This window comes from Gallinula chloropus (genome assembly GCF_964237585.1).
Source record: "Gallinula chloropus genome assembly, chromosome: 19".
In the NCBI taxonomy this organism is placed as follows: domain Eukaryota; kingdom Metazoa; phylum Chordata; class Aves; order Gruiformes; family Rallidae; genus Gallinula; species Gallinula chloropus.
This window is the reverse complement of record NC_140104.1, coordinates 10,234,400-10,258,184: the sequence shown is the minus strand read 5'-3', so window position 1 is coordinate 10,258,184 and position 23,785 is coordinate 10,234,400. Positions and strand designations below refer to the sequence as shown.

General features: G+C 41.9%; 2 protein-coding genes across 4 annotated transcripts in view; one reads left to right on the top strand and one right to left on the bottom strand.

The window, feature by feature from the left end:
• Window positions 1–18,869, top strand: part of PAFAH1B1 (platelet activating factor acetylhydrolase 1b regulatory subunit 1) — a 34,441-nt gene extending 15,572 nt beyond the window's left edge. For both annotated transcript variants that reach the window (XM_084273254.1, XM_084273255.1), the window contains exons 2-11: window positions 1,510–1,718; window positions 4,082–4,166; window positions 7,458–7,532; window positions 8,516–8,722; window positions 10,639–10,807; window positions 12,988–13,090; window positions 13,845–14,073; window positions 15,470–15,571; window positions 16,184–16,340; window positions 16,927–18,869. In XM_084273254.1, the coding sequence (XP_084129380.1) occupies window positions 1,687–1,718; window positions 4,082–4,166; window positions 7,458–7,532; window positions 8,516–8,722; window positions 10,639–10,807; window positions 12,988–13,090; window positions 13,845–14,073; window positions 15,470–15,571; window positions 16,184–16,340; window positions 16,927–17,000 (1,233 nt within the window). In that variant the 5' untranslated portion in view covers window positions 1,510–1,686 and the 3' untranslated portion in view covers window positions 17,001–18,869. The remainder of the gene's footprint in view (window positions 1–1,509; window positions 1,719–4,081; window positions 4,167–7,457; window positions 7,533–8,515; window positions 8,723–10,638; window positions 10,808–12,987; window positions 13,091–13,844; window positions 14,074–15,469; window positions 15,572–16,183; window positions 16,341–16,926) is intronic.
• Window positions 18,870–21,560: 2,691 nt separating this feature from the next.
• CLUH (clustered mitochondria homolog) overlaps window positions 21,561–23,785 on the bottom strand; it is a 37,390-nt gene continuing 35,165 nt past the window's right edge. For both annotated transcript variants that reach the window (XM_084273231.1, XM_084273232.1), the window contains exon 26: window positions 21,561–23,394. In XM_084273231.1, coding sequence (XP_084129357.1) covers window positions 23,226–23,394 — 169 coding nt within the window. In that variant the 3' untranslated portion in view covers window positions 21,561–23,225. The remainder of the gene's footprint in view (window positions 23,395–23,785) is intronic.

Sequence of the window (23,785 nt, the reverse complement as noted above, 5' to 3'; positions counted from 1 at the left end):
TTGTATTTTATTTTTTTCCTATAAGAAAGGCTTTTGTTTAAAAGAGTCTCCTTACCAAAGTCATTGTCCAACCTTTAGAGTGAAGCCTGTGTGTGTCTATAGAGAAACACAGGCAGTGGGAACACACCTTTCCTGCAGTAGATGGTAGGAAGTTTACAAACCCAATTGTTGTTATGTCCCGAGTCTTTGTGTATTGTGTTCAGTTTATCTCATTGCTAAAAGCTGGTTGGTCAAACCTACTAAACAGCTTGAGTAAATTGTGTTGTATACCAGCTCTTGTTAGGCATGCAAAAAAATGCTATCTTCAGCGTTTTTCATAATCATGTTGCTTACAAAAAGAGTACCTGCAGTGCAGAAATCCAAAAGCAGTGCTGCTAAAATGCTTTTGGTGATGTCACCTTGGCAAAGATTAGAACTGTCCAGCTGAAGCAGATTGAACACTAAGAATACTGAAGTTCCTGTTACTGAATAAGATGGTGGGGGGGGGAGTAATTTATTTGTGAAAGGCGCAATTCTGACTTGAACACTCCTGAATATGCCAAATTGATGCTGTATTCTGAATTAGTTTACACTGTCAGTTGTAACTCAGCGATTGAGTTGCTGTCTGAACGCAACTGTAGTAGTAACGGGCTTGTGGCAACTCTGTACTATGGTAATTGGGCTACTCTCCTAACATTGAAGACCTGTGGAAAAATTTGTTGTACCCCAGATACAGGCAAGATAAAAGATTAACTGTAGGCAAACTGTGTTAACACGACTGAAAAGGGGGCAGACATTGTCTTATAGGACTTGGCTTTTCAGAACTGCTTCTGATAGTGGTACTAGATTAGAGAAAGTATATTGTTTAATAGAGTTGTGTAATAATTTACCTGAGCTACAGAGACAAACTGTGAGTACCTTGATGCTGTTAGTTACAGATGAAGTGTGCCATAATGCCTTCCATTGTACCTTCCTGGAATGTTCTCATCTTCCCTTAAATTCTCTCCCAAACTTGGAAGATACAGGAGAGCATTAGCTGATCCTTAGTGTGTGTTGAAAATTAACTGAGTGAACCTCACTGGGCTGAGTTTGATAAAGAGATAAATGAGAAGGTAAAAAAAACCCAGGGCAGGGATAGTGGACTTTGGGGGCGGGGGTAGCTTTTTGGTAGGATTAGTGAGTGCAAAAAGTAGGCCAGTAAGCTTCAGTGCTTTTTATCACAAGAAAATACAGTGGAGTTGGCTACAAACTAGAGCTGGGCTGCAGTTGAAGGGGTCTGCTTCAGCTTCCTGTTTCTTGAGGGGGTCATGGTGGGAAGAGGGACAATCAAGTGTGCAAGTTAGTCCAGGCTGGAGATGGACTATATAAGGACATAATCTGGACTAGCAAAGTAAAATTGCATTTACAGTTTTAGTGTTTGTTCTGCCCAGAGTGGTGGTGCAGTCCGAGTACAGGTATGTTCATATCAGTCCAGAGCAACTGAATGCTTCTTTAGAGGAGATTAATGGTGTCTCTTTGTCTTCCTTCTAGATGGATTGAACCTTCTCTGTTGAATGTGTCTGGATATCCTGCTGGATTTCACATCTGGAAAAATATTTGTGATTTAAGCCACTCAGTGGCAGAGTGACTGAATTGTGGATCCAGGATTCATAAGATCTTGAGGAGGCAGCCAGTGCTGAAGCACGTTACTCCGACATCGCAGTCACAATGGTGCTGTCACAAAGGCAACGAGATGAACTGTAAGGAATGGTTATTTTTAACTTGTGTCACATTAAACTTTGAATATTAACTTTTGTGTCCAAATACATTTTACAGAGTTGCTTTGCTCACGTGCCGACCAAGTGCCATGTATTATGGTTTAAATCTCCACTCTTATTTTTTATATGCTGGTATTTGATAATAGAATTGTGAAATGCTGAAAATATAATTTCAAAGTTATGGCTTAAAAAATGGTTTCTTAAACTTGCTATCGTTTGTTATCCTCTGTTTTATTTTTGTTATCCTCTCTTTTGTTTTTACTTCCATCACAAAGTTAGAAAAGGGTTCCAGTAAGCACATTGTGATATGTGCTCCAAACAGATTTAGTTCTACTTGTGTTTATTCTGACAGTTTTTTGCTATTTGCTCCCAAAGGTAGGTAAGGATCTCATCAGTGTGGTACATTGTAATGACAATATTTGTCTCCTTAAATTGTATTTAAGACGGAGGGTATATTTAAAGAAGAAAAAGCAAAACCAAAACCAACTTAATGATGAAAAAACCCACCTCACCAAAAAATAACAAAACACAAACCCAGTAAAAAACTCACAACCCTCCCTCCCCCTTAATTCAAGATGTGGAATACTTTCCAGGTTTTAAGGGTAGGGATAGGCTGTTGGTTCCATGCCTTATTTGCTTTCTCTTCTGTAATAAGTGAAAATAAAGCAAGTGGTGGATGGCAATCAGGATGGCAATGCCTTATGTGATACTCAGTTTTACAAACTTACATAGAGTTTGTAGTTTTGGATTTTTATTCCTTTTGAAAGTATGAACCAAGTATCATTAGCATTTGGTGTCTCTCCATGGTAAGGTCTCTGGCTTTAATGCAACTTCTTCACTTTTCCAGTAACGATTCAACCCCCTTTATATTAAATACAGCACGTGGTTGTTTGTTTTGTTTCACATATGTAAATATAGTTGTTATACTACTTAGAGTAGAAGCTATCTTGAAATTTTAACAATTTTAGCAATTGTTGGATTGGATTTTTCTGGCAAAAATTCCAGAGGATGTTCATTAATGGGGTGATGGAATAATGAACTGTTACAAATAGAATGGGAAACGGTCAGGGACTTAAAATTTACTTTGGAGGCCTGATGAGGAGGCAGTACTTTATCTTAGCATGTGCTGTTTATGGGGAGAAATTTAACATTTCTGCTTGAATACAGAGCTATATTTAGAGTTGAATGTCTGAGGAGAGATTGAATACATGTAAATGGTAGGAAAGAAGAATGTGATGAAAGCTACAGGAAGAATTTTCATGTGAAAAGCAGTTTCTTATCAGAACAAAAAATCACTTTTGCTTTTTTCTTCAGCTACCACAGAGCATTAATTTTCTTTCTAGTGCCTGGTGTCATTTGCCTTCCTATTTTTGTTTAATAAAGTATCTGTGTATCAGTTTACTTAAATATTGTAGTGTATGTATGTCTTCCTGTCCCTATATGTATTTATACACACCCTTATCCCTTCCCAAGAAAGTAAGTGACAATAAGAAAACCAAACCAGGCTTCCTTCTGGAGACTGAGAAAGGAACTGACAGTAATTTTACCTTTAAATCTCTTTAGAACATTTGGCTTCTCTTATGCAAACTTCTTGATATATAACTTGAAAATATTTATCCATTTGAAGTAAATATTGAAAATGTGTTTTCTAAGTCTTGCTCTGTTAAAAAAAAGGTGCTGATGGCTTGTTAAAGTCTTAGAATAATACCAAAACTTTGAGTAGGGCCCTGAAAAAAGTGTGTGCACTCTTGAGAGGTTTAAGACAAGTTAATTTGGTAATTATCTTGTGTCAAAGTGCAGAATATCTGAAGCACTGAACATTTTGGTCACAGGCAATATACCTTCTTATAATCTAACTAGAAGTTGTTGTATTATCTTGAAGAGCCAAGCTGAGACTTGTGCTCTTAAGCAGGGCTTTTATCTGAAGTAAAAGTTTGGAAACAAAGCTGTTTTACCCAAAATAGTTTTCCTTCAAAGATGAAGCCACGGCTTTCATATGTAGATATGGTAGTCACTTCTGTTTATCTGCTGGAAGTTTTGTGTGATACAGATTAAGTGTATTTGTGCTATTCCAATGTTGGATAACTTATAAGCAAAAAAAAAAAACCCTAAAACCAAACCTGAAAAAGTGTGTCCTGCTATTGCCATCTTGAAGCAAAATCTGTTTGCCAACTATATTTCAAACATTTGCTTGAGTGTTTAGCAAACCTAATAATCCTTGGTGTTGTACTGAATCGAAGAACTAGATGTTGATTGTGCTTTTGTAAAATGAAAAGAGGTCTGAACCAATTCTTCTACCCTTTGATTCAGAATTGTGCCTGAAGATCCTGTTCTCTGTTTTTCAGAAATCGAGCAATAGCAGACTACCTTCGTTCCAATGGCTATGAAGAGGCATATTCGGTTTTTAAAAAGGAAGCAGAGTTAGACGTGGTGAGTTCAAGATTCTTCACCTATCTTTTAAGTAGAGCTTATGATTTTATGGTGTTTGCATCCATTCTGAGTGTGTATATCTGTTACCTACCTACTTGTTCATGTGGTTTCAGAACTGAAGGTGATAAACTCATACAGTTTATTGCCTTGCCATAAAATTAAAACATAAGGCAGAGGGGTTGGAACTAAATGACTTTAAGGTCCCTTTCAACCCAAACTGCTCTGTGATGCTCTGAATTATTGGCTGACTTGGGGATTTCTGAGCAAAACTTAACTTTATCTAATGAATGACTTAGCCATATTTTTAATCTCTTTTCTGGGTTTAGCTACCACTTGTCTATCTATGTAATGCAGAATTTTCTCTGTAATGGCCTTTCAAGCATCCATGTCCTGAAAGAGCCTAGATACTTCAAGATGAAAGGTGCTAGAAAAGAAAGTTAACAAAAGCTAACATGAATGTATTAGGTGATAGAAGGTGAAATTGAAGAGAAAAAAAAATATATAGTTCTTCACTGGATGCCCTCCAGCAGCTCTAGAGCCTCTTTGTGTGGGGAGCAGATGAGAGAGCTGGCACTGCTTAGCCTGGAGAAGAGAAGGCTTAGGGGGATCCTGTCATTGTTTACAGATGTCTGATGGGAGGGTGTGAAGATTGAGGAGCTAGATTGTCCTTGGTGCTGCTAGTGACAGGAAAAAAGCCAGTGGGCAGAAGTTGAAACACAGGAAATTCCATCCAAACATAACATGAAACTTTTTTTTTTTGTTAGTGTTGTGGTGGTTTTTTGGGTTTTTTTTTTTTTTGCTGTGAGGGTGATGGAACAGTGAGATGTTCACAACGTCACTGGATGCAGTCCTGGGCAATGTGCTCCAGCTGACCTTGCTGAGTGGGGAATTTGGATATAAAGATCTCAAGAGGTCCTTTCCAAGCTGAACTGTTCTGTGCATGATATTCAGAAGAATGTGTCTAATTTTAACACATTTAATTTCTGTTTCCTGGTGTTGTGTCCATCTTCCCCCTTCCCCTTCCCCCCCCCCCCAACTCATTTCCTTAACTGTGCTTATTCTTATCATGGAATTCTGCATAAAAGCATAAACTTTCTGCAGTACAAAATCAGAAAACTGAAGACTGTTTTATTGTAACCACACCTGAAATGGTGTAAGACAATGCAGCTTTGGGGGCTGACTTCACATGGTTATGTTTAAGGAACAGGAAGACAAAACAAGATTGCTTTTGTGCTCTCCTTTATCTTACTGAGCAAATGAATGGAATTGGGTCGGTAATTAAATCATTGCCTGTTGCATACTGGTTGGTGAACCCTTTGTTAGGAGGGGCAAGCCTGATATAAGTTGATCAGCTCTGGTAAGCAATGCTTTTTTGCTAGACTGCGTCCATGCCAGTGACTTAGACCAGTCATTTCTTGCAATTTACTTCTGCTCCTTTGCTTTTGTAACTGATTATTCTTGGTATCATTTTTAAACTGTGATTGAGTGAAACTTGCCACATTCACATAGGAGGTGTGTGTTTCATCAGAGCTTAACTTCCTCTGGAGACACCTAGATAGAGCAGTAAACTTCTGTGTGTTTTTGATCAATTGTTGCCCTTTCTATTTTAACTTGGCTTGTTCTTTTTCCAGAATGCTTGGTTCAAGTGTGACTTGCTCTCTCCAATCTACTTCCACTATCTAATAAATATGTAGAAATGACAAATTGGAATACCATACTTATAATTGAAAATCCTAATACCATTCCCTTATCTGCTTTATCTATCAACCTAATTAAGTCTTCCCTTCCCAAAGGTTAAAAAGGCGATCTAAATAGGCTAGGTTGTCCTGAGGGAAATAGAAAATGCAGTTGCTAAAAGTTCCACTTTTTCTTGCAAGAAAATCTGAATTGGCTGGGGCTATACTAACATGACCAAGAAAAAAAAAAAAGGTAAAGGCAGAAATTACTTCAGTAAATTGAAAGGATTCAAGTGTAGCTCTGCAAAGAGGGATTTAATTTTTCTGATTGATTATTCCTGCAGATAACTCCAGCTTTTACAAATGCCCCTGAAAAGCAGTAGGCTAAATCTGGTCTCTGACCGAGGTAGCCAGCCCCTCAGCTGTTATGGAGTAAGCCATGCCATTGTTACCTTCTCCCTGCTTGTGTTACTCCATCTAACACAGAATTGTTCTAGTATGAGATTGTAATTTTGTACATGGAAAGAAAGCATGCAGCATTTAATTACTGTTCTGTGCCTCAGATGTTGTTTATTTTTCTGTGTTGCTTTTCCTTTTCTTTCTTGTGTTAATAAGTGAGAAGAAAAAAAAAAAACCCAGCATAAAATCCTCTGGCTTTTACAGTAACATCAGCTGTTCATTGTTGCTCCTCAGCTATTCCTTAGAGCCCAAAGGAGAAAAATATTCAGTGGAAGAAAATTATCCTTCATTAGAGTTGCAAACTCACTGTTGTTTTCTCCAGGAGTGAAGGTGGTGTTCAGTAGAGCACGCATAGTAGTCTGCTTTCTGCTGCAGTTACTGAAGTAAAGATGGAGAGTGGACTTAGGGGTTGTCTTTGTGAAAGTAGCACGAAATCATGCAAGATTGTGGTGGTAATTGGAGCTTAACTATAACCAAGCTTAAAAAAATAAATCAGAGTGAGTTTGGGCTAATTGCTTTTCAAGTGAGATGGAGTATATGTAATTCTGACAGCTGGCTGTCACTTCCAAACCGCCTGTGCTTCCATCAGGAGACAGACATGGAGCTAGGGAATGAGAGTGCTAGTGCAGGCCTAGCTCTGGAGCTAGGAGTTCAGCAAAGCTCTAGCTGCTGGATATGAACAAGGAGGCTATCTTTGGGAGCTAATTACCATGTCTGCATACCTTGGGCCTTGCAGTCAGTGCCTGCGATCTGCTGTTGTTCTTTATGAGATAGTTGGGCCAAGGGATGGAGGGAATCCTGTAACGAACACCGTTCTCAGATATGCAGAGCACTTAAAAAGCTTTCAAATAATGAAGGTAAAAACTGGCATAGATAACAATTTAGTTCTTTTTTTTTTTAATTTTATTTGCAGAAACTAGCGTTAGTCATCTGTACTGCTGCAGTATTTTTAATGAAAATTATATTTTAAAATATTTTCCTCTTTTTTTTGTGGAAAATAAAAATTTGAAACATGGCTGTTCCACTTAGTGAAACTGATTATAGTGGTTGGTTTGAATTCCTCATTCTGTGGTCACGGGGTTGTATTAAAGTGAGCTGTTTATGGTGCCTTTGAAGAAACACCTTAGAGCTATTTATTAATGCTTCTTCCCATCAGAATGAAGAGTTAGATAAGAAGTATGCTGGACTTCTGGAAAAAAAATGGACATCTGTTATAAGATTACAAAAGAAGGTAAGCAGAGATCTGATGGGTTTACTTGTATGAAAAGTTATAACTGGAATCAACCATTAATGGCTGAGTGGACTGTTACATGTTTCCTCAGATGAATTTAGAGGACTTAAATAGGGAAAATACCTAAATCAGTGTTGTAGACACTGCTTTGTGTATCTCAGTGCTAGTAGAGGCATCTCTCAGTTTCTTTATAAAAATTTCTTGACTTCGTTTTATGGCCTGCACATACCATTTGTGAAGCTGAAAAGGACAGAGGTGCCTTAAGGCACTTTGTGTATGGAAAGATTGAATAGCTGTCTCCAGAAGGCTTAACTGGTTTAGAAAGAAGGTAAAAACCTCTGCTGCCAGTTGTCTTTGGCCATTACGTTAAAGGGAAGAAACCATTAACTCCAGTGCATTACAGCAAGTGATTCTACTGCAAGTGGACAGTACAAAACTCCTTTTAGCAATGCTTCAATGGATTTTATTAAAAGCTTTAAAAAAGTAGAAATCACTGTGTGCTAACTAGAAAGACCTGTCTATTGAAAAGGTTAATTTATCTGGAGCCTTACTACCCCTTCAGTTTCTCTGCTGCTGGTTAACATGCATGACATCTCAGGGATACAAATGATTCTTGCAGTACTAGCATTGCTTTTTGTTAATGCAGCCTCCAGCAAGAGTTTGTCAAAATAACAGTGCAAACATATTTGTACAGTATTTGAGTAACTGGTTTTGTAGAACTCTTTTTTTTTTTCCCCTGTCAAAATACTAGGGAAGTTGAAGAAGAATAAATTATTATGAAGCATAAATTATATATATTATTAAAATAGGTTTAGTTGTTAGAAATACTAACACTATTGCATGTTGGAAATCAATGTGGATCCATGCAGTCTTTCCTTTACTGTGGGTTTGGGGACCAGTTAGTATTTGGATTTTTAATGAGTGAAGGTAAATCTTGGTGTAAACCTAAAAATGAATGGTCTCTCTAAAATTCATAAACTTAGGTAATGGAACTAGAATCGAAGCTGAACGAAGCTAAGGAAGAATTTACATCAGGTGGACCTCTTGGTCAGAAACGAGACCCGAAAGAGTGGATTCCTCGTCCTCCAGAGAAGTATGCATTGAGTGGGCATAGGAGTCCTGTCACTCGAGTAATCTTCCATCCAGTTTTCAGTGTTATGGTTTCTGCTTCAGAGGATGCCACAATAAAGGTATGTTTGCTACAGAAAATTAAAGAAAGCAAGTCAGAGGATGTGCACTATGTAACATCTGTTCTTCAGAGCAGGAATGTGTTGTACCGATGGAAGACAGATCGTTTCACATTCTGCTTTAGCTTCAGCAGGGACAGTTCCCTCAAGTATGATATCCTGTGTGACCTAAAAATGTTAGGTTTATGCTGGTCCAGTTAGTATCTTTTGTAATATTTTACTGTTCTTTGACTTGAGGAAAAATAATTAAGCTTATGTAGATTTAGAGAGTATAGAAATAGATAAAGGATGAGTGGAAGAAGAATTCATTTTGACTGCTCAGTAGAGGAGGAGTGGCATATTGTATAGCATAGTGATGTGAGGAGAGGACAGAAGCCTCAAGTCATCTGAAGTGATTAAAGCTGAGGGAAAGTGGTTATGCAGCTGTATTCTTTAATGAAAATTAGCTCCTTCCATTTAGAATAAAGTCCCGTGAAGCCCCTGTTTCTTTCAGAAACCTTAAATGATTTTCCTAGGCTTTTATTGCAGAATTCAGTGGCATGAAGAGATTTGTAGTAGTGGACAAGTAGTTTCTCCTTTTGGCATCCAACAGAGACACAATTGTGTGCTTTGTTGAAATGTCACAATTTAGGGGAATTACGCTGAGAAAGGGCACTTCTCATGGTGCTGCTCTCTGCTGGTTTGAGAACTGTTTGGGGAAGTGATGTTCTGAAAGATGCTCAGTTGGTGTATTAAGCAACGTGCTTAAAAATGCAAATTATTCTAGCAGTGGCTACCTGTTGGAGAAGATTAGAATAAAAATGTCAGCTAGATCTAGTTCATGAAAAGCTTTAACCTGCTCTTGTTTCTGCAGCAGACTTGAGCATAGACTGGTGTTTGTTCTTCAGGCAGACAGGGCCAACTGAAACAGTGACAGCTCTGTGTTTGCTCCGTGTTACAGAGGAGCCTAATTATCTTTGTGGCTGTTCCCTCTTATGGATGCACTGGATGAATTTCCTTATTCTTGAAGTCAATCTGTATAGCTTCATTTGTAACTGTTGCATTCCCAGTGATTGCAATATACTGGGATGATGGATTCTTTTTGTTGTTGGGTGGGTTTTGGGGGGACTCTTTTTTTTGTAACTTTTGTTGTTGTTTAGGATATAATATAAAATGAAATCTCTGATTTTGTGCTTGAGACACACAAAATCTGTAGGATTTTGGTTTGTTCCAAAGGCTTTTGTTTGTAGTTAGAGGATAGAAGACTGACTTAACGAGAAGGTGAGAATGGGGACTCCATGCTGTCTTGCAGTTATTAACTGCAAATGTTACTTTGATCTTTGACAAATTCTATAATCTGCTAATGTGCATATCAAAATCTGAGGAGTGGTTTGGGTTATCAGCCCTAAACCAGTGCATGTGGAATACTAGCTGTTGGTTCTGAAGCCACAAGTAAATTCTGGAGCCACAGTAAAACTTGAGAAAGGGGGAACAGGGGGCATGATTAAAGATGTTTTCCCACCAACTGGAAATGGGCTGTACTGCTGGAGTTAGGGAATTAGCATGGAAAAGGATGGAGGAAAACAGGCAGTACAAAGGGGATTTGTTCTCTCCAATGTTTTCTAAATAAAACTTTTTATTTTTAAGGGTATTGGATGTTAAGACTTCTAGATACAAGGCACTTATTTTCCTGCTGTTTATAGTGCTCTACGTTGAAAGTATTCATGATGCATGAATTCAGTTAATTTATAAATAACAATCATATAAAAATAATGCTTGTTTTTCCTATGTGTTTAGGCTTTTTAGGGCTGCCTTTCTTTGTCTGTTGTGCAATTAATTATTGAATAAGGTGCCAGACTGTCCTGCAGAGTGCAAATGTAAGGCTGGATAATACAAAGAGTAATAGGCTGCTGTTAACGGATTTTCTCTTCGCTTGTCAGGTGTGGGATTATGAGACAGGAGACTTTGAACGAACCCTTAAGGGGCATACAGACTCTGTGCAAGATATTTCCTTTGACCACACTGGCAAGCTATTGGCCTCCTGTTCTGCTGATATGACCATTAAGCTATGGGATTTCCAGGGCTTTGAGTGCATCAGAACTATGCATGGTAAGGTATAAAGGGAATTGATTTAGTCTGTAAAGTGATGTATTTTTTTTTTTAATCCAGAAAAACTGCTGATGTGGAAAGGGGTTATAAACCAGCATATTGCCCAAAAGAAAGAGGGGGGATATTCTGATGCTTTGAGTGCTCTGTAAATAAGGTATGGGTTTAGTGTCTGTGGAGTGAAATAGCATCTCAAACCTGCTATGCATGGTGATAGAGGAAGCATCCCATAATCATACTGAAGTGAAATGACAGATAGAGGGGTTTAGTGTTAAAAATTAAAAGCTTACTAGGCGATAAAACCGTGCCTTCAAAACAGTACAGAATTACCTCCTTCTCCCCTCTGTTTCCCTGATGTGCTGCTTGGGGAAGGAGCCAGTTAGTGTGGGAGGAGTTCTGTATATACCAAGCAGCAGTTTGCTTCATGTTTGATTCCACATGAGCCTGCCCTTTGCAGCAAACTCAAAAGCCATAAGAACAAACAGGGAAGTAAACCAACCACAACTCTAATAACAACAACAACTTGTTATTTTGTAGCCTTTATGTACAGGCATTTTTATACTGCTGCTTGTCTTGCCTTTAGTATCTTGTACAAGTGGTGAGTAGGAATAAATGTTTGAGACTTGGGAAAATAAACACACACAGTAAAGAAAGCAGAAAGCTGCTGACTTTCATGGGTACAGTTCTTAAACACCACAGAATGCTACTGTTGAGGAAGAACAGCTGTTGCAGCTGGCTGATAGCAAGAAAATAAAGTAATGCTACAGTGGGGTGGTGTTGGGGTTAGTTTTGTATGTGAACACACATACTGTATGTGCATTTTTATGAACTGGATGCTGAAACATGAGTGTGGGTAAACTGGCTTTGTATGTGCTGCCAGTCACAGCCCTTAACTTCAAGTAAAAAAATGAAAGATCATTTTGGTGAGGAGTTGTAAAGCATCATACATGCACTGAACCCAGTATTCTCTGACACTGCAGATCCTTGATCACTGGGGTGATTGCTTTTTTTGTTCACCAGGGGCTCCAAGATTTTATTGGAAAGAATGGAAATGAAAATTGTAAAGTTGTACATCGTAGGTACATGGCTTGCAAGATGGGATGTAGCTGGCAATAAAAGAAAAAAATGCAACTTAATATTGAACTTGCTGGCTAAAACTTTCTGGGGAAAAAAAAAATCAGATCTCCAGATGAAAGAAAGGAAGCTGTTTAATTCCTCTAATCTGTTGGGAAATTATATATACTCTAAACCACTAATCTCAGAAGATTAATTTCTAGTCCTGACAATTGAAGTAGGGACAATTGCAGAGCTTGAAGGAAGACAAATGCATTAATTTATATACAAACTGTCACAGTCATGTTTGTACGCTGGACTTGTCAAAAAATCCCTACACAGCAGCTTCCTTGGAAAATGCTAAAATTTCAAAACAGTTAATTCCAATTTCTGCTACTTTGGGAAGTTTAAGTTTAAATTTTTCTAATGCTGGAAACGAATAGTCTTTACAGAATGCCTTCCCTTATGCATTAGTCTCATGTCTTCTGGGGTGAGTAAAGGCAAGAGCTGAGACCACATACACTGGGTCATAAGGAGTTTGTGTTAAAGAGATGATCTGGAAGCTTCTTCCCAATGAAGCATTGGTCATCTTCCTCTCAGGTCTCTCCACAGTGGTAGGAGTTGCTGTTGTGTGTATACAGTTGGTTCTTGTGTAGGTCTTGAGTCAGTACAACCTTTAATAGAACCTAGTATCAGATGTCTTGAAACATTGAGTCTCTTTGCATTAAGCTTTGCAGTGAGGTGGGGGTGTCTCACCTCAGACCTGTTTTCCTTTGAGACATCAGTTTAGTGCACTGGTCACGCTGTAACCAGGCCCAACGGGTAGTTGTAGAGACAGTCACCCTACCACCTCTCTCCTCTAAACTGTCAGCTTCTGTCACTGTGGGGAAGTGTTGCTTGCTGTGGTGTCTGGTTTTAAAAACCATTTCAAAGGATGCTCAATGTCTGGATTGTGGAGCTCCTAAGAATAAAAATTATTTCCTAAAATCTCAAATTTACACATAAAGATTATTCCATAAAAACTGCACTGCTGCTGAAGCTACTTGCCCAAGATAAATGAATAGCAAGTCCTCTCTGCTCAGTAAAAACTGTTACAGTGCCACTTAATAAAGGTTTGATTTTGTTTTCAGGTCATGATCATAATGTTTCTTCAGTAGCCATCATGCCTAATGGAGATCATATAGTTTCTGCCTCAAGGGATAAAACTATCAAAATGTGGGAAGTCCAAACAGGGTAAGTGCACTGCTGGCTACACTTCAGCACCTAAACAAAGCAACATAAACCACTGCTTAGAGAAAATGGGCCACGTAAATCTGGAGTGTCAGCAACCATCTGAATTGAGTTATGGTATTGTACCATTTAGAGTAATTCACTTAAGGGTTCTGCCTTAAATCATGAAGCACAGGGGTTTAGGTTTTAGTACTGACTAATTAAAACTAACTGGCTTTATCTTTCTGGGAGCAGGGAGGGTAGAACACCATAACTCAGGACCAGGAAGGAATATAAATTCAGTGGTTAACCACAGGCTTAAAGGGAGCATGAGAGGAGGGAGAGGACATCTGTTAACTTCCTTGGCACAGATCAAGATGTCTACTGAGATTTTTTTCTGTCTTGTTTCATCATCAGTTGTCTAATCTACCCATTTGCTAAAAGTTATAGATGGTTATCTGAATGACCTGTAAAAATCTCTACTTGTCCTTAAAACACCTATTTGATCAAGTTGTTTGCCAATTTTTCCCCAAGCTTCCTGCTTTCTACCTTAGCAAGGATTTGCCAGTTCTTAGCTGTCAACTTCCTCATGCCAGTTCCCTTTCCATGAGCTGTTCAGTGGCCTTGTCCATCACCACCCAGGAGGGACACGTGCATGCTGAAATATTTTTACCTTCAATCCTAAGAGCAGGACCAGCCTCCTTAAATTTCCAAGGCATGTGTAGTGGGTTTATTGCAGTGTTGGTGGAGTCACGCTGTGTTTCTCTCTCTTGAATAGTTACTGTGTGAAGACTTTCACGGGTCACAGAGAATGGGTGCGCATGGTGCGGCCCAACCAGGATGGCACCTTAATTGCCAGTTGTTCTAACGACCAGACAGTGCGTGTTTGGGTGGTAGCGACGAAGGAATGCAAAGCTGAGCTCCGAGAACACGAGCACGTGGTAGAATGCATCTCCTGGGCTCCTGAGAGCTCCTATGCCACCATATCAGAAGCTACAGGATCAGAGGTAATGTTTCCCATGCTGTTCCATGAGCTCATGCAGTAAGATGTCTGACTGTGCTCTACCTAGAACTTCCTGGGTAGTATTTAGAACAACTAAAAGGCTCCCAGTGAGCCGATGAAGCAGGTGTGTGAGTACTTCTTTTGGTGAGTACACTTGGTGTGCTGTTAATCCCCCCCATCCAGGGCTCATGGGACCCATGCTTTTAGTGGTTTCCAACACAAAAGTAGGGCCCTACCTTTACATTCGGGGAAGTGAACTTTAGAGAGATGCTGTATTTATGAGAGGGTTGAGAGTGGGACCACTGAAATATTTCAGGAAAGAAACGTGGAAGGTCACTTATCTGGCATAGCATGAAGATTACAAAGATGCTCAGCAACTGAAAGTTGTGAGGGGAAGTAGAGTCAGGCATGCAGAAGGGAAGCTGTCTTGGGTGTATTGTGCTGGAATTAAGCTTTGACCACCCTGTCCTAGGGTATGAAGTAAATGATAGGAGAAAGCATTCTGTAACAACAATAAATCCCCCTTTATGTGATCACAGATATATCTTCTCTGCTTCAGTTAGAGAATCTTCCAGAAAGGCTTACTAAAGGTCAGCAAAACTTTCCTTCTAAGGATGACTTAAGTGTAGAAGCAATGAATGAGAAACTCCAGTTAGTAGTTAAAAAGCCCCAATTGTCCTCGGAAGGACCACACATTCCCAGGGGGAAAAACAGATGCACCCAAGGCAGGAAAGATTTTGTCTAGTGATGGATTTTACAGCTTATTTCGTTCAAATTTTACTTGCATCCTTAAAAAATCCTTCTAATCTTTTAATTAAAGGTAATTAGAAATGAGGTCCTCTTGGAGCGCTCCACGCAGCGGTGTCTCCCTGCCCTCTGCTGGCGTGGGCTGCTGTGTGCATCCAGTGCAGCACTGCAGTGAGCTGCCCATCACCACACACTCACACAGCTCCCACAGCCAAGGCATTATAAGGCAAAATAAGTTCAGAGTAGGAGCTTTTCCAAACTTCATTGCTTTTTATGACGAGTGAGATGTCCAAATTTCAGACTCCTGTCCTGAGGTGTCTGACTACCTGAACTCTCTGCTGTTAAAAGGATGTCTTTCAGTAGGCAGGTGTGGATTCAGGGTCTTGTTTGGCTTGGTGCATCAGCAGGACATGCAACTATTTCTTTGAAGAGGTTGTTTTAACTCCTTTCATTTTTTGTTTGTTTCTCCTGATATTAGTGACAAAATGCCTGTGGCTCTGCTTTGGCATTGTGCGTTCTTTAGCTGTAAGCTGCCACAGGATCTGATTTTTCTGTAACCAGTAACACTCAGAAGGGATCTGCTTGCTTTCCTCCCTCCTTTCCCCCTACTCCTGCCCCACACGTGCCATAACTTGAAACGTAATTTTCTGTAGACTAAGAAGAGTGGCAAGCCTGGGCCTTTTCTGCTGTCTGGATCCAGAGACAAGACCATTAAGATGTGGGACATTAGCACTGGCATGTGCCTTATGACACTTGTAAGTTCACTGGTCTTTTTTTGGTGGTGTAAAACCAGTTGTAATGGAATGAATTCTCTTACGTGTTTATGTTTTCAGGGGAAGCCACAGTTATTTCATTTTGACAAACTCTGAAAAACCCCAGCTGTAATGGCTTCTCAGGTTCTTGTTGTTGCCAAGAAATGCCCAGGCTCTCAAAATGCACAGTAGAGGTGCAGCCATCCTAGTGTAGTGTTTGTGATGAGCAGCTTGGTTTGTCTACAGACACACTGATGATCATTGGAATTGTGCCCTTCCGGCGCGGTGGTCTCCCCTAGGATAGGATTGCTGTCCTCCAGCCTGTGTTGAGGCTAGAAAGCTGGATGTTGGTGCTGGGGTGGGGGCAAAATTGGTACAAATCACATGAGGATTGCTGCTTGTTTGCCTTCAAGGACAGGAACTCGCATTGTTGGTGGTGCTGATAGGGATGTAACAATAGAAATGGAAGATAAGCTGTGAGTTCTGATAGGCTTTAGCAAGCTAAGGGCTCTCCTTGCAGGAACAGGGCAAGGAGTCTCTGTTTTCTGTAGCATAAATTGTAGGGTGTTCAGCTCCAGGTGGGCACCTGTTCACTCCTTTCTCCTTGTGCACAAGGTGGGCCATGATAACTGGGTACGTGGCGTTCTGTTCCATTCTGGGGGAAAATTTATTCTGAGCTGTGCTGATGACAAGACTCTACGTGTCTGGGACTTCAAGAACAAGCGATGCATGAAAACCCTCAATGCGCACGAACACTTTGTTACCTCCTTGGGTATGTATTGTTCTGCAGTGCTCAGAGAGCCAGAGGGACAGGTATTGCTGTAGTCTTCACCCACTGAAGCTGAGCACCACACTGGTGGTTTGGATTCCAGTGAAGCTGTGTGCTGTGTGTGTATTAATCAGATAAGGATAGATGGGAACTTTGAGTGCTGCATCCTTCCACATCTGTTTCCAGTGCTGCATGCTGGATAAAGGCACTAACTGCCAGGGTGTCCTGGAGCCTTTCAGCCTGTACTGTCTATAGCAGAAAGAAAAAAAAGGCCCATTTCTTGACTCCTGATTCTGAATACCTCTTGCATAATAACTCTTGCATGAATTTCTCTCTTCTGGGGCAGTGTTCAAGGGATTTATCAGTTTCAGATGTTTGGGGCTCCTCTCTGTTACACTTTACCTGGATTTCTTTTCCAAGAAATTCCTTTATAGCTGAAAGAGTTTCACACTTGAGAGAATTTGCTTTCCAAACTACAGACATAATGAGCTCTGACATTTACTCTTTGAGCTAGTTAGGTTTTTTTTAAGTTAGTGGAAATACTAACATTTTGGATTGGCTCTTAACACAAGCTTCTCTTTCCCCACAGATTTCCACAAGACGGCACCGTATGTGGTTACTGGAAGTGTAGATCAAACAGTAAAAGTGTGGGAGTGCCGTTGATTGAGTTCACATTTGACCCCTTTTCCTCTGGATGCACTCAGATACCATGGTTACCCATTGAGCTCTGTTTAAATAAATATTGTCCTTTCATGTAAATTATTCTGGATGTAGATTGAGCTTATTAAATGTTACACACAAAGTATTCATGCATGGTGAATCCAAATTGTATACTGTAAATTTACATACGTTGTCTAGAAGTACCATAGGTTTAAGAACATGGGCTGGCATTGGTCACATCAGACCTGAGAAGGCAGAAGTTGGATAATTGAAATAGGGCACTTAACTGAATAGTTGACAGTGTCGTTCTATGTCGGATAATTATACCTGTTTTTCTTTCTGCTGTCTGTTGGTGCCTGAATTGGTGACCTCATTTGGGAAAAGTTTTGTAGGGCTCTTTCAGAAATGTGTATCTATGTAACATCACTTAAGTGTGCTTAATAAATCTTCTCTAAGAATACTAGATAATAAGGCTGCAATTCCGAATCTTCTGAACCTTATATGTAATTAATGGAAATTAATTAAACTCTGGAATATTTGTCATGAAACATTTGCCAAATCAACAGAATACACTTGTTTTGGCCTCCTATCACACAAGGGTTGGTATATTTATATAACTAACTGTAAATCTGAAATAAGACAACAAATCTTAGTAGCAGCTGATGTGATAAATGTATTTATTTTTTATTTGGTCATTCAATGGTTAAGCTGTGCTGTAAAACTAAGTTTAAATGGGGTTTTTGTTGGGGGTTTTTTTTGGTTTTGTTTTTTTTTTTTTTGTGCTAGACGAACTTCCAGGAGGAGTTGTCCATCCCACTAGGATTTAGTGATCCAATAGATTCCAGTAGAGCTTAATCTCCCAAATGACTGCCATGGTACAACTTGCTGTTTGCTTTCGATGTTTGTTAGAGATGTGCAATTCCTGTTCCGCAACAGTATCACAGTACAGTTCCCTCCACTCACTGGCAGGAGGCTGGAGCATCCAAAGGTTCCCTGGTTCCTTCAGTGCCTCCTTGGAACCCCCTCTGCAAATGAGGTTACGCTTACCGTGACGAGACAATGTGGCTTGAACAAAAATGGCCTGTGGTTTGCATACTGAGAAGTACCTTGGGTTACAGTATTTAAATGCTTTAAAGCAAGCACTAAATACCTTGGGAATCAGATTACAGTGGCAGATACAGATTGATACCCCAGAAAGAAAACACCATCCACAAAAAATCCATCTGTGGGAACGATGCTACCACACCAACACTTAAAACCGACCCCAAATCCCGTTGGCATTGGTTATTAGTGTTTATGATGATTGGTGTATACACAGTTTTTAATTTGCATATCCCCAAAGTTACCCATTTTGATCTGAAGTGAATGAAAATGTTATAAATTAATATTTTAATCAGCATTTTTGTGACAAACTCCATTGTAGGTAACTAAGAATTGCCATACTTATCAAACTAACCAGGTCTTTTAAAAAATCCACTTTAAAATTTACACTATAATGAAGTACCAGTCTGATGTTTTAACAGGTGAATTTCTGCTTTGTTTTATTCACTTTAATATGTGGCTTTTAAAACTGTCCCTTTTAACGATGGGAATCCTTGACCACCACAGTGTCGGATGGAGAAATGGAGCGGGGTGCGGTGGTCACTGTCCCGGTCCCCTGCTGCAGGATCTCTCCTCCTCTGTGGAGGAGCTGGATTTGGCTGCAGGGTCCTGCTAGGCTGGGCCTTGGGGAGGACTGGAGGAGGTGGGGAGGGGTGGGGGTTGGAGCCATTCTCAGATTCAGGCCAATCTCTGAAACCCAGCGGTTATGTAATTTTCGGTATGTGTTTCTGCAGTTAAGCATGCACAAATAAAGTATTTTTTTGTTTGTTAGCTGCTTGGACTGGAACAATTTGCTGCTTTTTGTCCTATTGGAGAATTCCAGATACACAAGTAGTGCATCTTAAAGTTCCTCCGTGCACCTGCAGCTGTAAAGTAGGACGTCTGTTCAGTCCCTCCTAGGACGTGTAAACTTTTAAGTCTCAAGTTAAACCACACTCATGTACATAACTCGTGAAGGTGAATGAGAAATTAAAGGTACCTCTGAAGTGGAAGCTGTCTGCTGCATCCCTTCCCTGTAGCATACAACTGTTCCCAAGGACAGACACTACCTAAGTCGTGTAAGCAGCATTTAAGCGCCTGTGCGAAACGCTCCCCGTACGTCCGCAGTGCGGGTTGCAACCTTCTCCTTAACGAGCAGTGACTAATCTCAGGGATGGTCTGGGACAGAGCGAGCGTTTAAAGCCCTGTTTAGCCCAAGAAGTGAGAGCCCCAGCACAGGAGGTGGGTTCAGAGGGTTTCCTGCAGCGTTGCTCCCTGGTATCACACTGTGTTGAACCTTTTCCGCTGCTCGCCACGTTCCCTGTCAGCTCATCCTGTGCCTTTCCTGTGATGGTCAGTGCGATGATGAGGTTACTGTTTGGACTGCAGAACAGACTTAGTGGAGGGTTGAGGAGGTTCACTGCTGCTTTGGCACTTTCCTTACCCAAACTGGCGTCGCTTAAAAAGTACCCATGTGTCGGCCATGTGCTGGATAGTGCAGAGGTGCTGGTGTGAGACCAGACAGCTGGGCCAGTGCCGCTCCTGGGACGTGCTGGGGTGCATCCTGAGGAGCGCAGCCTTCATTGTGGTTTAGATATAATCTGGAAGTTGATGTTTTATAGCATCTTGCACTTTAGAAGATTAAAAAAACCCGTCCTGCTTTTGTGTATGGTGTGACCAATGATGTGCCCGGGGCACTAATTAAAAAGGAAAAAAAAATAAATCTAGTTGCTAGCAAGTGGTCAGGGGCTGTGGGGGGCTGTAGTGTTTGGAAAGCTTTGGCTGTAGGCTCACCAGTGCTGTCAGTACCTGCTTTCTCCTGTTTGCCTCCTCCTGGTTTTATGTGACCTGCCTGACGGTATCGCTCTTAAATAGCTTTTCACCCTCGTGGGAGCTATTTAAAAGAAAACGGTTATACTTTGTTTTTGTAGACAGTGGTGGCTTGATAATCCTTTTAATGATTTGAATATTAAGAAATGCTGAGTTGAGTGAAGGAGAAACGCACTTAAGGGTGAGGTATTTGCTGTCCAGCTGTACATAAAGTATTGAAAAGCGTCAAAACCAAGAACCTTCTAGCGAGCGTCCGTGCAGTGAGCGGTTGGGATGGACACGTTCGGAGCGGGAAGGGTGGGTTGGATTTACAAGTCACAACTGGGTTTAACTGGCCTTTTTATCCTTCCACTGTGTCATGTAAGTAGCTGCTTCCTTGTCCTGCCTGTCCCTCGGGCTTCCCCAGGTTCTTTCTGAAGATGAGTTAGCAAAACCTTCGCGATCTAGAAGCTGATCCTGACATTGGCACGAAGGCAAACGTCAAAAAATGTTTCCTAAGAACGATGTTAGAGGTTGCAATTGGAGCAAACAGTTCCCAGGCTGTAGGAGTTAACTGAAGCTATTGACACAATTAAATCAGTAAAGGAATGTATATAATACTGCTCTGTGTTTTACAGTAAGATTTGTTGCTCTCAGACTGTGTAAAACAAAATTTATTCATGTTTTCTGCATATTAAAAAAATCTTATTGTACCAATTGGTAAACTATTAAATGCATATAAAACTAGATGTGGTTTTGTTTCCTTGGATGCAAGAATTAAAACTATTTTGAAAAAAGCTATTGGTGTTTCACCCTTCGGACTTTGCTGCACCCCCTTTTCTCTGGCCAGTGTTGGGGGTGAGTCGCTGCCCTGGGAAGTGTGAAGCCAGACTGAGGTGGGCAGAGCCAGGGGCTGGTGCGGAGGCCCTGGGGTTCCATGGAGCTGGTTTCCCAGAACTGGAGCCTGGGAGCAACGCGGAGCTGGCTGGGGCAGCCTGGCCTGCTGGGAGCCAGGGGCTGGCCAGGCTGCACACCTGTCTGCACTGGTGCCTGTGTGTCTGTGTCCAGCTGCAGCCTCTGCTCTGCTCTGTGATCCTGTCTGAGCCAGGGAAAAGGTGCCAGAGGGCACCTAACTCCGGCCTAGAGCAGAGGAGGCTTTTTCTAGTGCCAGGAAAGCAATGACATTTCCCAACACCCACCCTCCTCCCATGCTGGACCATTGGCACTACAGTGTCAGGGCTGCTTTCACTCCCATTTAAGAACCCAGGAACAGAGGTAGCCCCTAAGAGCACCCCAACCATGGGAGCAGTATAGAGGATGCAGAGCCCAGCCTGGTTAATCTGCCACATCCATGAACTGCCACAGCTGCTGGAAACCTCCAGCTCCCCCCGGCCCAAACACCTTTACTCCTGCTGCTGTGCAGGGCAGTAAACCCCCCTGTACACACACACATCCCCCACACACACCCTCTTTGCAGCACCACGGAAACAACCCTGGAAAAATGCGTCTGGGATGCAGGGGACAAATACCACAGGGGTGGAGGGTGCAGTGTTGGTGTTCAGATTAATGGTACCCAACACCTTGCACCAAACTGTAAAGGAACCAAGGAATAAGGTACCTAAGGTAGTTGAAAAAGCTTTTAATGGACTGAAAGACACTAGTAAAAGAGAAATCTTGTAGGAAAGATGCACTGTAGTCATTTATTGATTGCTTTCCAGGAAATTCAGAATTTTTCTGTAGGAGCAAGTTCTTTTGCAGTAAAGCTGCCGCCTGCGCTGGCAGCTCCAACCCCGGGAGGCTGCTCCCTCCTTCCCCCACCAGGAGTTACAGAGACGGGTCCTGCAGCGCAGGGACCCGGGTACAGAGCACAGTGACAGCACTTCTCCAAACGTCAGTAAAAGCAACGCAAATTAGCACAGGGCACTATCCATGGCAGACAACGAGAGAGAGGGGGGGAGAGAGAGAGAGATGGGACTCCTTTGTCAGCACAGGGTGGCTGCAGACGACCAACTGGGAGTTTACTACAGCTCAATTGATTTAGGAACAGGACATTCACCTCTGTCGGCATCCCACAGCCAGCAGCAGCCACATCACAGCCCTCTGGCACCAGCATGGCCAAGGGAGCACGTGCAGGTCCTCACAACCACCACAGGACAAGTGTGGTGGGAGTGGACACAAGGATTTTAGAGGCAGCTGCCATTCCAGTCACATCCATCGCCAGCAATGGAAGCTGCCCTGGCACCGCTCTCCACTCCAGTGTGCACAAGAGTGCAGGAGGAGGGTGTGAACTGGGGGGGAACCCCTCCCCAAAGCCCAGCCGCTTCAGGGGAACCCTGTCAGGCCAAAGCTGAACAACTCACGCAGCCCCTAAGCCTGACTTCCTCTCCTCTCCCCCTCACAGCCACGTTCTCCTGCAGACTCCCTTCCCCTCAGCCCTCCTGCTGCGGTGTCAGTCTCTCCTAGGCACTGGGGTTTCCATCGCAGTGGAAGTTTGTGCGCTTTTTGAACATCAAGCCCTCACTCTTTGGATACAGTATCCTAAGTTACTCAGTTACTCAGCTGCAAGCAGAGCAGAGAGGTGGATCTGTGAGTATCATATATATATATATATATATATTTCTCTATCTATAACTTTACCTCGAAAATTAGAATGTGAATGTTACAAAACCCCACTGAATTGCCAAACTGCCAACCAAAAGTAGAAAAAAAAATGGTTAAAGGAATCCAATGGCTATATCCTGATGTAGAAAAGGCTGTACACCCCCTTAGACACGGTACAGGCTTCAGGCATCTGAGCAATACAAATATGGCTGCTTAGTTTTCCTTAGCACAAATGGGGATAGTGACTGGGGTGGGGGGGGGAAGAAATCTTTTGACTCTGAATCCGCATTTTACAAGACCGCAGAGCAGTGGAGGGGGCTGATTCTGTACTGGTTTAGCAAAGCAGTGTCCTTAGTCAACATAAAAATGACCTGAGAAATGTTACATACCTCAAGACAGTTCATTTGGAATTCCTATGTACAGAGTAGAAATAACTGATGATAACGCACACACACACACACGACATGTACACACACACAGGCAGGACAGCCTGGGGCTGCGCTCACCTAGGATGGGTCTCGTACGCTGCTGCTGCATCCCGGCCACCTCTCCCTTCACACGGAGACACAAGCTCAGTCAGACAGATTACATTTCTCAGATTAGTTCTTTGCATTGTGTATTAATTGTACCAGTGCAATAACATTGTCAAAAAAGGAGGAGCTGCTCCAGGGGACTCCGAGACCCTGGGTCAGATTCAGAAAAGGGTGGTTTTAAACATTTGTTTCTAAGCGAGGTACATTAAGCAGAGCTCTGTGTTAAGGGGATCGCAGCGGAAGGCATGCTCGGCTCAGCCTCCTTCTCCTCCACAGCCTTGTCCTCTGGGTCCAGCTGGTCACCACTTTTCATGCTTTCCTGGAGCTGCTGGCGTCGCTGCACCTCTGCTTTAAGGTTCTCCAAGTCTTTTTGGCTGAAGGGGAAACCAGGGAGGGTTATGAGCGTTAGACTGGCCTCAGGGGTGGCGTGAAGCACTGGGACATGGCAGCGTTATAACTGGAAATGCTCCTAACACCAGGCCCCTCCCTGCCTGGTCCCAGCAGTGTCCAGGTGAGGCTTGGGCTGGGTTTGCATTTGGAGGCACCAGGACAAGCCCCATCAACAGCCGCTCAGGGCAGAGGCACTGAGGGTGATCTCATCTGAGTCCCGGCCACCTCCAGATGCTGCTGGTAAATTGTGGCCACAGCATTAGAAAAACCACTGGCTGGGCTCTGGTCTCTTCCTACCACCAGCCTGACCAAATGGCCAATGAAGTCTAAGAGACAACTTATACTAACAGCCCCTGTCTTAAGCATGGTGCTGCT